Consider the following 12,934-nt stretch of genomic DNA (forward strand, 5'->3'; position numbering starts at 1 on the left):
CTTTCTATTACAGCGGATGCTGGGTCTGTATTGGCATTGTGAAGACTGCGGAACTAACTGGTCTCACCATCTATTCACTGTACGTCCGATGCCTAGCTGCATCGGGAGCGCACATGCAGTGCCAGCGGCATAGAAGCGGCGTCATCTCGCCGCTGGCTTTGCATATGTAACCCCGCCCACCAATGACGCAACAAAGCAGGAAGAAAGAACATTTTACAGCAGTGAAGACTGGTGAGTATGTGACGTGGGAATACCCCTTTAAGGTAAAGATGAAAGAGGACCTTCCACCAACTTACACACTTTTCATCCTTCATTAGGCTCCACTCCATTGATTACTGGCCCCGAATATTCCTGAGTAATCAGTACCGTATGTTTTGGTGCGGGATAGGGTAACTAGACTTTCTAAAATCAAGTGGGAGGAGTCAAATAGGAACAGGCAATGGGGCATGAGCTCCAATCAGAAGTGGACAATGTCAGAGTTCAATCTGCTTCTGCCTGACATTAAAGAGTCTAGATAACATATCAGCCACCAAAACGAACTGCACTGATTGATCGAGAGCGTTTGGGGCTACAGCAAGAAAATCCAGGGTGGCTTGTTGGCTCCGACTGTCACCTCGGGGACCCAGTCCCGTCATGGATAGGTCCCAAATCTATCTCCATCCTATTATAAATGGTGAACTCTCTACCAGGCAATAGAAATTCAAATTTAAAAGAATCTTAAAATTCAAAAAATTCAAAAATTCTGCACCCTTCTGAGCTTCATTGTCCATGCATTGTACAGTACTGACGTGTGTAGATTGTATGTTGATTGACATATTGTAGTGTGAGCACACATCTGTCATCAGTCCGTTCGCTGCTCCGCAGGACATGCAAGCTATCTCAGTGGAAATAAATGCTACCATGGTGACTCAGATAAAAGCCTCGCACCTTCTGCTTCTCACCGCAGGAGACCTTATAAGGGACCAGAGTGTCCGACAGCATCACAACTTACCCGGTGTGCGAGTACGATGCTTCTCCTGGAGACTGAAGGTGACCAAGAACATCCCAAGGACGCATTATAGAGGAACCTCCCTGTCCGACGCAGTGCGCCCTGAATGTTGGACAACCCCAAATTATGATATTGAGTGCTCCTGATATTGTCTCTCTCACTATTTATTTTGCCGCTCTTTTCGGGACCATTGCAAATTTGGTTCTTATCTTTGCCTTTGTGAGCAATGCCTTCAAAAACAAAGTGTTTCAGCCTCTGGATAAGATTATCGTGAACATGGCCGTGGTCAACCTCCTACTATGCTTCTACAAGGAGATCCCTGGGCTTCTCATCTTGTTCAATGCCAAGGTCTTTGGGCCGGATGGGTGTAGGTTCTTGCTTTATTTTTACCACACTCTCCGGTTGATCAGCATATGGTCGGTGGAGAACCTCAGCTTCATTCATCTCATCAAGATACGAAGACCTGGTCATAGCTGGTCAAAGTTTATCCATCGACACCAAACGCAGTACGTGAACTGGTCGCTGGCTGGATGTTGGGCCTTCAGTATTGGTTTCCATATGCCTTACCTTCTATACCCGGAGTCGGTGGTGGTGCGGAATAAGAGCAACATCATGATGACCAGTACCAACTGCATCAGCCCATCCCAAAGCAAACTGTTGAAGGTTCTCACTTACGCTACGGTGAGTTTGGACTTCTTGTTGATCATCTTGGTGGTTCTTCTAAATTGGTTCATAATAGACTTGATATGTAGACACCGGAGGCAAGTAAGGGACACCATGTCCGTAAGACGAGGCTGGAACAAACACACGGCTCAGGCAACCAAGATCCTGCTGTCCCTCCTGTCCTTATATGTCATCTGCTGGATCTCCAGTGATGTGGTGTGGCTAGCCATAGTCTCTGGGCTCATGGAGAATGACTATGATAATGACATGCTCTCGGCCCTTTACGGCATCCTCTCCTCCATATACTACTCAGTCAGCTCGTGTATTATGGTCTTCGGCTACAGACAAGTGAAGGACTACCTAGCCGAAGCGGGAAACTGCTGTCGAATGGGACGACCTCCAACAACGGTGGAGAACCTGGAACAGCAGCAATAAGATCTATTTGCAATGTCGATGTGGTTATGTATCTGCCATAGTATGTAGAGATTTACTATTTTTGTACAGTAGGTCGGTTATACTCTCATATGAACATCTTTATAAGCTGAAAGGGGCTGTGTCGTTTCTTTTACATGCATGCTTCTTGGTGGTGGGTGGTGGTTGTCCTTGGGGAGATGCAGAAGAAGACTTTCAAGAGTGCCATCAATGGGTAGCTACTAGGTAAGTCAATGACCAACCCATTCAAGAGCCCTGAAATATAACTAAGGATGTCACTCAAACCAGACGATAATACTTGCTCCTTGTCAGTAAGACATCTCACCAAGCCAACCGAGGGTCCTTTGCTGTAACTATGGGGTCACCGATGGTCACATAAACCTTTCATTGTTAAAATAGCAATTGGTCGGCAGCAAATGGTTAAGACGGGATGTGATGGAGGCTGGGGGCATGATTCATACATGATGGGGAACCGATGGTAGATGGGACTGATGGGAACTTTGTGTGCACAGACATGTTGTGGAGAAGTCGCCATGATGGTCTGGACCCAGAGAGAAGGAAAGGGAAATGTGACTACAGGATGAGGGGAAGTCACGCAGGGAGGTCCAAGCTGAGGTTGTCCCCACAAATACCCTGCTTTCTTTCTTTAGGAGGAGATATAATTTGACCGGATTAAGCCTAAGACCATGACCAGATATACTGGGGGGCGGTTGACTTATTTGCATGTGAAATTTGCATCCTTGTTCATGCAACGTATACTGGGATTTCCATGTATATATCTTGGGATGAAAATATACCACCAACAATCACTACTGGATCCTGAGGTGGCCCAATGGACAAAATAAGACACCAGTATTACAGCCCATGGTAAGTGGGGGCCACTTAGTAGGTTTTGCACTGAGGCCCAAGAGCTTCAAGCAACACCGCTGACATATCCTATATATCCTATGCACAGAACAGTTCATATAATCCAGTGGTTGTGCAGTAGGGGGAACATGTAAGCCCCTTGTGTACACAGTTTGTATAAAATATAGATGTCAGTGCTAAGTGATCTGGATTGATGAGACCCTCACCAAGGTCTTGGAGGAGATGAGCATGCATACACGTAGTCTGTTACAATGGTAAAGTATAGGGGATCGGAGGATGTGGGATGTGAAGGAATGGTCGGAATCATCCACTGAGGTTGTTGACCATTTTGCAAAAAATCCAAAAATAAGCAGTAGATGCTGTAAAGCTGCACTCTACAGTATATGCACACCATGTGGAAAGAAGTGTACGCCTCCCACCCAGGCTATCCACCAATTACCAGTCCATAGTAACTACGTCCCATTTCCACAACTATCGCAACCTTGTAAGGCTCCTATAAATGTACAAAAACCTCAATGGCTTATAATGGAGTAAATAGTACAGGTAAAAGATCTTGATGACCTAACCTTTGGACACCTGGTACACCCACCGATCAGCTGATATCACAGCTGCCTGGAAATACACATTGTACAGACCTGGAAACAGCCAATGCCATCCATTGTGCGCCTAACACATTATGGTCCCTATGTAGAAGATGGAGTTTTCTGCTTCCATGTCCATAACACTGTGAAGCTCCAACACTGAGGCTACTAAATTCAGCTGATCACTGGGGATGCCTGAAAAAAACCTTCAAAGAGAACTCCACTAACTCCAATTCTTTGCCCACTTCAGTAAGTGCAGACCACTGATTCTGACACAGTTGGCATTTTTCCTCTAGCCCCCACCATTCCTGAGCAATCAGTACTGATAGTTTCAGAATCCAATATGATAATCTTTCTACTGTTAGATTATCTGACCTAGACCAGAACCACCCACCTGACACCAGAGGCCACAAGGAGGCCCAAAAGAGGTAACAGAATGGGAATATAAATGTATTTTTTATTTTTGTCACCTCCCCTGGACATCAATCTATTATACTGTGAGGTCTAAAGAGACCCCAGAGTATAACAATTTACCATAATGCATGTCATGCCAGCCATCTGACATAGTCTGAGACGATTCCCAAATTGTTCAGTTTCATTAAAAACCAAAAAATTTGGAATATGTGCGTTGAATTTGGTTCATTATGAACCAATTAGCTCATCTATACTATGATATATACATACATTACATTACCACTATTCTGCTGATACAGTCACTGTGAACATACATTACATTACTTATCCTGTACTGATCCTGAGTTACATCCTGTATTATACTCCAGAGCTGCGCTCACTATTCTGCTGGTGCAGTCACTGTGTACATAAATTACATTACTTACCCTGTATTATACTCCAGAGCTGCGCTCACTATTCTGCTGGTGCAGTCACTGTGTACATACATTATATTACATATCCTGTATTATACTCCAGAGCTGCACTCACTATTCTGCTGGTGCAGTCACTGTGTACATACATTACATTACTTATCCTGTATTATACTCCAGAGCTGCGCTCACTATTCTGCTGGTACAGTCACTGTGTACATACATTACATTACCTATCCTGTATTATACTCCAGAGCTGCGCTCACTATTCTGCTGGTGCAGTCACTGTGTACATACATTACATTACTTATCCTGTACTGATCCTGAGTTACATCCTGTATTATACTCCAGAGCTGCACTCACTATTCTGCTGGTACAGTCACTGTGTACATACATTACATTACTTATCCTGTATTATACTCCAGAGCTGCGCTCACTATTCTGCTGGTACAGTCACTGTGTACATACATTACATTACTTATCCTGTACTGACCCTGAGTTACATCCTGTATTATACTCCAGAGCTGCACTCACTATTCTGCTGGTACAGTCACTGTGTACATACATTACATTACTTATCCTGTACTGATCCTGGGTTACATCCTGTATTATACTCCAGAGCTGCACTCACTATTCTGCTGGTACAGTCACTGTGTACATACATTACATTACTTATCCTGTACTGATCCTGAGTTACATCCTGTATTATACTCCAGAGCTGCACTCACTATTCTGCTGGTGCAGTCACTGTGTACATACATTACATTACTTATCCTGTACTGATCCTGAGTTACATCCTGTATTATACTCCAGAGCTGCACTCACTATTCTGCTGGTACAGTCACTGTGTACATACATTACATTACTTATCCTGTATTATACTCCAGAGCTGCGCTCACTATTCTGCTGGTACAGTCACTGTGTACATACATTACATTACTTATCCTGTACTGACCCTGAGTTACATCCTGTATTATACTCCAGAGCTGCACTCACTATTCTGCTGGTACAGTCACTGTGTACATACATTACATTACTTATCCTGTACTGATCCTGGGTTACATCCTGTATTATACTCCAGAGCTGCACTCACTATTCTGCTGGTACAGTCACTGTGTACATACATTACATTACTTATCCTGTACTGATCCTGAGTTACATCCTGTATTATACTCCAGAGCTGCACTCACTATTCTGCTGGTGCAGTCACTGTGTACATACATTACATTACTTATCCTGTACTGATCCTGAGTTACATCCTGTATTATACTCCAGAGCTGCGCTCACTATTCTGCCGGTGCAGTCACTGTGTACATACATTACATTACTTATCCTGTATTATACTCCAGAGCTGCGCTCACTATTCTGCTGGTACAGTCACTGTGTACATACATTACATTACTTATCCTGTATTATACTCCAGAGCTGCGCTCACTATTCTGCTGGTGCAGTCACTGTGTACATACATTACATTACTTATCCTATACTCATCCTGAGTTACATCCTGTATTATACTCCAGAGCTGCGCTCACTATTCTGCTAGTACAGTCACTGTGTACATACATTACATTACCTATCCTGTACTGATCCTGAGTTACATCCTGTATTATACTCCAGAGCTGCGCTCACTATTCTGCTAGTACAGTCACTGTGTACATACATTACATTACTTATCCTGTACTGATCCTGAGTTACACCCTGTATTATACTCCAGAGCTGCGCTCACTATTCTGCTGGTACAGTCACTGTGTACATACATTACATTACTTATCCTGTATTATACTCCAGAGCTGCGCTCACTATTCTGCTGGTACAGTCACTGTGTACATACATTACATTACTTATCCTGGATTATACTCCAGAGCTGCGCTCACTATTCTGCTGGTTACAATTTCCTAATCCAAGCAATCACTTTGATATCTGCGGTGACAATACTTGCACTTTAAGGACACGCCATTTGCTATGCACCCCTTCACTGCTGGGTAATGTGGCGCCCCCCTGAGGATTTGCCTGTCCTGTCTTATTTACCACTTAATGATTATAAATTGTTTCTTTGGCATCTACAAACACATTTGTCCACTAAGTGTAAAATCTGCTGTTCTGTAGTCTTCTGGAGGATGATTCATGGCGACAGCTTCTCCACCATAAAGCCCTAATGGCAGCGAGCGCGGATAAAGTGTTTACTGATTCAATGGCAGAGACATGATAGAGCAATCTGACTCTCTAAAGCAGACGTGGCTCCATTCACTGCCGCAGCAATGACCGCCGTTAATACCAATTTAATATCACTGCAAATACAGGGAGATGGAAAATCCATGGGCTGAAACTAATGTCTGACTGGTGAAGATATAGCGCTATCAATATGCCTGTAATAACACCGGAGGGGAGAGTATACAGCCGGGTAATCGCCAGAGCAGACGCCATAAAACACTGCGCTGAGCAAACAGACACCGGACCGGAAACATCACTTGTCATATTTCAGGGGATCTCTGCAATTATGGCATAAAAATAAGGGAAAATCATTGTGTAGTGCTCTGATGTCCCCAATGTTTACACCGCTAAGTAACTGTCCGTATATCGAATTTTCAGTTCTCCCTGAGCTGGTGGCCGGGGGCTAGTTGCTATAATGTATGATGGCCAAGACTTGGAGAAAACAGGAGAGTCTGCTCCATAATAGACTCAGAAGCATTAGCAGGATCATATAGGTAAGTGTAGAAAAGCCCTGAGTAGGGTTGAGCGATTGGGATCAGGAAAGAATGGATCCCGATCAGTGATTGAGCAAATTTCACGATCGGATCGGCTGGAAAATGATCGAAAATTGGATTTTAAAAACGATCCTGAAATCTCAAGACCGGCTCAACCCTAGTACTGCAGCACTGATGTGAATAAAGCTCTTGGGGTGAGATCAGTGGCGTAACTACTGCCATAGCAGCAGAGGCAGCTGCCACAGGGCCTGGGACATTAGGGGACATAATCCTGTGTGCAGGAGTCACTATGGGGGATAATACTGTGTGCAGGAGTCACTATGGGGCATAATACTGTGTGCAGGGGCCACTATGGGGGATAATACTGTGTGCAGGGGCCACTATGGGGGATAATACTGTGTGCAGGAGTCACTATGGGGGATAATACTGTGTGCAGGGGCCACTATGGGGGATAATACTGTGTGCAGGAGTCACTATGGGGTACAATACTGTGTGCAGGAGTCACTATGGGGGATAATACTGTGTGCAGGGGCCACTATGGGGGATAATACTGTGTGCAGGGGCCACTATGGGGGATAATACTGTGTGCAGGGGCCACTATGGGGGATAATACTGTGTGCAGGGGCCACTATGGGGGATAATACTGTGTGCAGGAGTCACTATGGGGGATAATACTGTGTGCAGGGGCCACTATGGGGGATAATACTGTGTGCAGGGGCCACTATGGGGGATAATACTGTGTGCAGGGGCCACTATGGGGGATAATACTGTGTGCAGGGGCCACTATGGGGGATAATACTGTGTGCAGGGGCCACTATGGGGGATAATACTGTGTGCAGCGGCCACTATGGGGGATAAAACTGTGTGCAGGGGCCACTATGGGGGATAATACTGTGTGCAGGGTTCACTATGGGGGATAATACTGTGTGCAGGGGCCACTATGGGGGATAATACTGTGTGCAGGGGCCACTATGGGCATAATACTGTGTGCAGGGGCCACTATGGGGGATAAAACTGTGTGCAGGGGCCACTATGGGGGATAATACTGTGTGCAGGAGTCACTATGGGGGATAATACTGTGTGCAGGGTTCACTATGGGGGATAATACTGTGTGCAGGGGCCACTATGGGGGATAATACTGTGTGCAGGGGCCACTATGGGGGATAATACTGTGTGCAGGGGCCACTATGGGGGATAATACTGTGTGCAGCGGCCACTATGGGGGATAAAACTGTGTGCAGGGGCCACTATGGGGCATAATACTGTGTGAAGGGGCCACTATGGGCATAATACTGTGTGCAGGGGCCACTATGGGGGATAAAACTGTGTGCAGGGGCCACTATGGGGGATAAAACTGTGTGCAGGGGCCACTATGGGGCATAATACTGTGTGCAGGGGCCATTATGGGGCATAATACTGTGTACTGGGGCCACTATGGGGGATAATACTGTGTGCAGGGGCCACTATGGGACATAATACTGTGTGCAGGGGCCACTATGAGGCATAATACTGTGTGCAGGGGCCACTATGGGGGATAATACTGTGTGTAGGGGCCACTATGGGACATAATACTGTGTGCAGGGGCCACTGAGGGACATAATACTGTGTGCAGGGGCCACTATGGGAGATAATACTGTGTACAGGGGCCACTAAGGGACATAATACTGTGTGCAGGGGCCACTATGGGGCATAATACTGTGTGCAGGGGCCACTATGAGGCATAATACTGTGTGCAGGGGCCACTATGGGGGATAATACTGTGTGTAGGGGCCACTATGGGACATAATACTGTGTGCAGGGGCCACTGAGGGACATAATACTGTGTGCAGGGGCCACTATGGGAGATAATACTGTGTACAGGGGCCACTATGGGACATAATACTGTGTGCAGGGGCCACTATGGGGCATAATACTGTGTGCAGGGGGTCACTATGGGGCATAATACTGTGTGCAGGGGCCACTATGGGCATAATACTGTGTGCAGGGGCCACTAAGGGACATAATACTGTGTGCAGGGGCCACTAAGGGACATAATACTGTGTGCAGGGGCCACTATGGGCATAATACTGTGTGCAGGGGCCACTAAGGGACATAATACTGTGTGCAGGGGCCACTGTGGGGCATAATACTGTGTGCAGGGGCCACTATGGGGGATAATACTGTGTGCAGGGGCCACTAAGGGACATAATACTGTGTGCAGGGACCACTATGGGACATAATACTGTGTGCAGGGGCCACTATGGGGCATAATACTGTGTGCAGGGGCCACTATGGGGCATAATACTGTGTGTAGGGGCCACTATGGGGCATAATACTGTGTGCAGGGGCCACTATGGGATATAATACTGTGTGCAGGGGCCACTATGGGGGATAATACTGTGTGCAGGGGCCACTATGGGGGATAATACTGTGTGCAGGGGCCACTATGGGACATAATACTGTGTGCAGGGGCCACTATGGGACATAATACTGTGTGCAGGGGCCACTATAGGACATAATACTGTGTGCAGGGGCCACTATGGGACATAATACTGTGTGCAGGGGCCACTATGGGGCATAATACTGTGTGCAGGGGCCACTATGGGGCATAATACTGTGTGCAGGGGCCACTATGGGGGATAATATTCACGTATCTGGTGTCCTGTCTCGCAGTCCCAGTTGGCAGGAGGTACGTCCCAGTTTGATCTCAGATCTCTGTCCGGATGATGCAGATCTGAGTTGAATACATATGCGAGTAAAGCAAGGAGCTGTCAGCACCTGTTTACCGCTGCGCTCCGGCTCCTGGATGTATAGGTGCAATGTGATGACGTCACTCACATCACGTCTACAACTCTGTGAGTAAGACTGCGGAGAGAGTGGCGGGGGTGGGGTGGAGGGGGGCGTGAAACTGGGGCAGAATAAGGGGGTATATGAAACTGGGGGAGAGATAGAGGGGGGACATATAATTTACGGGTGACTGTAGGAGGATTGTATTGTGTGCGGGCACATGAAAAATTTATGAGAATGGGTGGAGTCAACATAAAAGTGGGCGGAGTAAATATGTGCGCCGCACATTTTGTCCCTCTTTCTGTTCTTCAAAAGTTGGGAGGTATGGCAATCCGTTCGGGGGGAGTTCGCTTCGGGACCCCCCCCACCCCCGAACAAACTGGCAAGTGGTGTGCAGTGAAAGCACACGGACCCCATAGACTATAATGAGGTCCGTGTACTTTCTTTTTTTTTTTTTTCTTAAATGTAGATATTGAGCCCCACCTAGAGCTCACAATGTACATTTTTCCCTATCAGTATGTCTTTTTTGGAATATGGGATGGAAATCCATGCAAACACGGGGAGAACATACAAACTCCATGCAGGTGGTTTTATGCCCGTGGCGGGGTTTGAACACCAGGACTCCAGCGCTGCAAAGCTACAGTGCTAACCACTGAGCCACCGTGTGGCTCTGGTCCGTGTACTTTCTGCACGGTCTCCGCACGGAACATGCGGACAGAAAAGTAGTTCATGATCTACTACCCAGATTCAGTGAGACAGTCCTGGACTCCAAGTGCTGTCCCACTACCCCAGGAGGAGGGAGGTAACTACGGACACAGATGAGTATAATGACCTACTGTACATCTCTCTCCTTTACTTTTTGGCCCCTTTGTTTGCTCCCACTTTCTGAGAAGCAGGCAGGGCTATATAATGATGTCACTACATCGCGCCTGCTGCTCCCAAGATCAGAGAAGACTGTTGGGGAACAGGGCGAGGTGAGGATTGTGTGGAGGCAACAGGGAATAATATATACACTATATGATAGATAGATAGATAGATAGATAGATAGATAGATAGATAGGAGATAGATAGATAGATAGATAGATAGATAGATAGTTGGCCAAAAGTATTGGCACCCCTGCAATTCTGTCAGATAATACTCCTGTTCTTCTAGAAAATGATTGCAATCACAAATTCTTTGGTATTATTATCTTCATTTAATTTGTCTTCAATGGAAAACCACAAAAAGAATTGTTAAAAAGCCAAATTGGATATAATTCCACAGCAAACATAAAAAAGGGGGTGGACAAAAGTATTGGCACTGTTTGAAAAATCATATGATGCTTCTCTAATTTGTGTAATTAACAGCACCTGTTACTTACCTGAGGCACCTAACAGGTGGTGGCAATAACTAAATCACACTTGCAGCCAGTTGAAATGGATTAAAGTTGACTCCACCTCTGTCCTGTGTCCTTGTGTGACCACATTGAGCATGGAGAAAAGAAAGAAGACCAAAGAACTGTCTGAGGACTTGAGAAGCAAAATTGTGAGCAAGCATGAGCAATCTCAAGGCTACAAGTCCATCTCCAAAGACCTGAATGTTCCTGTGTCTACCGTGCGCAGTGTCATCAAGAAGTGTAAAGCCCATGGCCCTGTGGCTAACCTCCCTAGATGTGGACGCAAAAGAAACATTGACGAGAGATTTCACCGCAAGATTGTGCGGATGGTGGATAAAGAACCTCAACTAACATCCAAACAAGTCCAAGCTGCCCTGCAGTCCGAGGGTACAACAGTGTCACCCCGTACTATCCAGTGTCAGCGTCTGAATGAGAAGGGACTGTATGGTAGGAGACCCAGGAAGACCCCACTTCTTACCCAGAGACATAAAAAAGCCAGGCTGGAGTTTGCCAAAACTTACCTGAGAAAGCCAAAACCGTTCTGGAAGAATGTTCTCTGGTCAGATGAGACAAAAGTAGGAAAAGGCATCAACATAGAGTTTACAGGGAAAAAAGAGGCCTTCAAAGAGAAGAAGACGCCCCCTACAGTCAGACATGGCGGAGGGTCCCTGATGTTTTGGGGTTGCTTTGCTGCCTCTGGCACTGGACTGCTTGACCGTGTGTGTTAAATATTATATATTTACAATATTCTCTAGCAGACATGGGGTTAACACTCTACTGACATCATAGTCTTATATTTTGGGTGCATGGGTGCGGTTAGAGTAGACCATTTTAGAAATCTCCTTACATAGCTACAAGATGGAAGGTAACACCCACTCTCATGAATATAAATGAGTAAGAAATACACATGTCTGGGTCTGTCTTTGGGAAGACCAGGGGAAGACCAGGAGGTCTGTCTTTGGGAACACCAGGGTGGGTGGTCCAGGCAGATGGACATCCATGGACGTCGTAACCAGCCCAAGTCCACCAACCAGATGACAAGCATGAACCAAGCTGTAACTACAAGATATCCAGATGATTTAACTTCTCTGAAGATGTAAGCTATTGACAATTGACTGATATTTGTGTTATTTGGACATTTTCCCTGTTCCTGTGTTTTCCTTCAAGATATTAATAAACCTCTACACTGATTTATAACAAGCTGACTTCTTCCTATCGTGGACAAGGCCAGGTCCGGATATTTAACAGTGGACACAAGTCTCACCGGCAAATACAAGATATTTAACAGTGGCGAGCCAGCCTTCCTCCGTTACTTCATGGCTATTTAACAGTGGCGAGCCAGCACGGTCGTTTTTTTTCCTGTTTTTCTCGTTCCGTTCACTTGCAATTAAGGGGGAAGAGAGGAGTATTTTGCAAGTTGTATGAATTGCAAGATTCAGGAAGACTTCGAAAAAGAACTTATATTGGTGAGATACAGATGACTGTTGTACGTGTTATATGATACGGAAGCCTGTGTGAGGAAAGCCTGTGAGGAAACACAGAAGGACCACAAGTGCCAGACGTACTGAGACGTTCTGATGACAGGGACCAACTGTTCCAAGGACAAGCTAAAGGTGAAGCTTTCTACAGTGGTGAGTAAAGATTTTACTTTTAAAGTATGGAAAAATTTGAGTCATTGTCTAAGAAATGTAACGTTGAGTTTAAAGTTGTGCCTAGTGACAGTTTAGAGAGT

At 45.8% G+C, this 12,934-nt stretch overlaps 1 protein-coding gene across 1 annotated transcript; it reads left to right on the plus strand.

The window, feature by feature from the left end:
• Window positions 1-1,114: 1,114 nt before the first annotated feature.
• Window positions 1,115-2,086, plus strand: LOC142196589 (vomeronasal type-1 receptor 96-like). The gene has a single exon (XM_075266562.1). The coding sequence runs from the start codon at window positions 1,115-1,117 to the stop codon at window positions 2,084-2,086; it is 972 nt and encodes a 323-aa protein (XP_075122663.1).
• The last annotated feature ends 10,848 nt before the right edge of the window (window positions 2,087-12,934 follow it).

The sequence above is a fragment of the Leptodactylus fuscus genome, chromosome 1 (assembly GCF_031893055.1).
Source record: "Leptodactylus fuscus isolate aLepFus1 chromosome 1, aLepFus1.hap2, whole genome shotgun sequence".
NCBI classification, from domain to species: Eukaryota; Metazoa; Chordata; class Amphibia; order Anura; family Leptodactylidae; genus Leptodactylus; species Leptodactylus fuscus.

Bases quoted from the DNA above. Each gene is read 5' to 3' on its own strand.
- LOC142196589 (XM_075266562.1), top strand. From the start codon at position 1,115: ATGATATTGAGTGCTCCTGATATTGTCTCTCTCACTATTTATTTTGCC.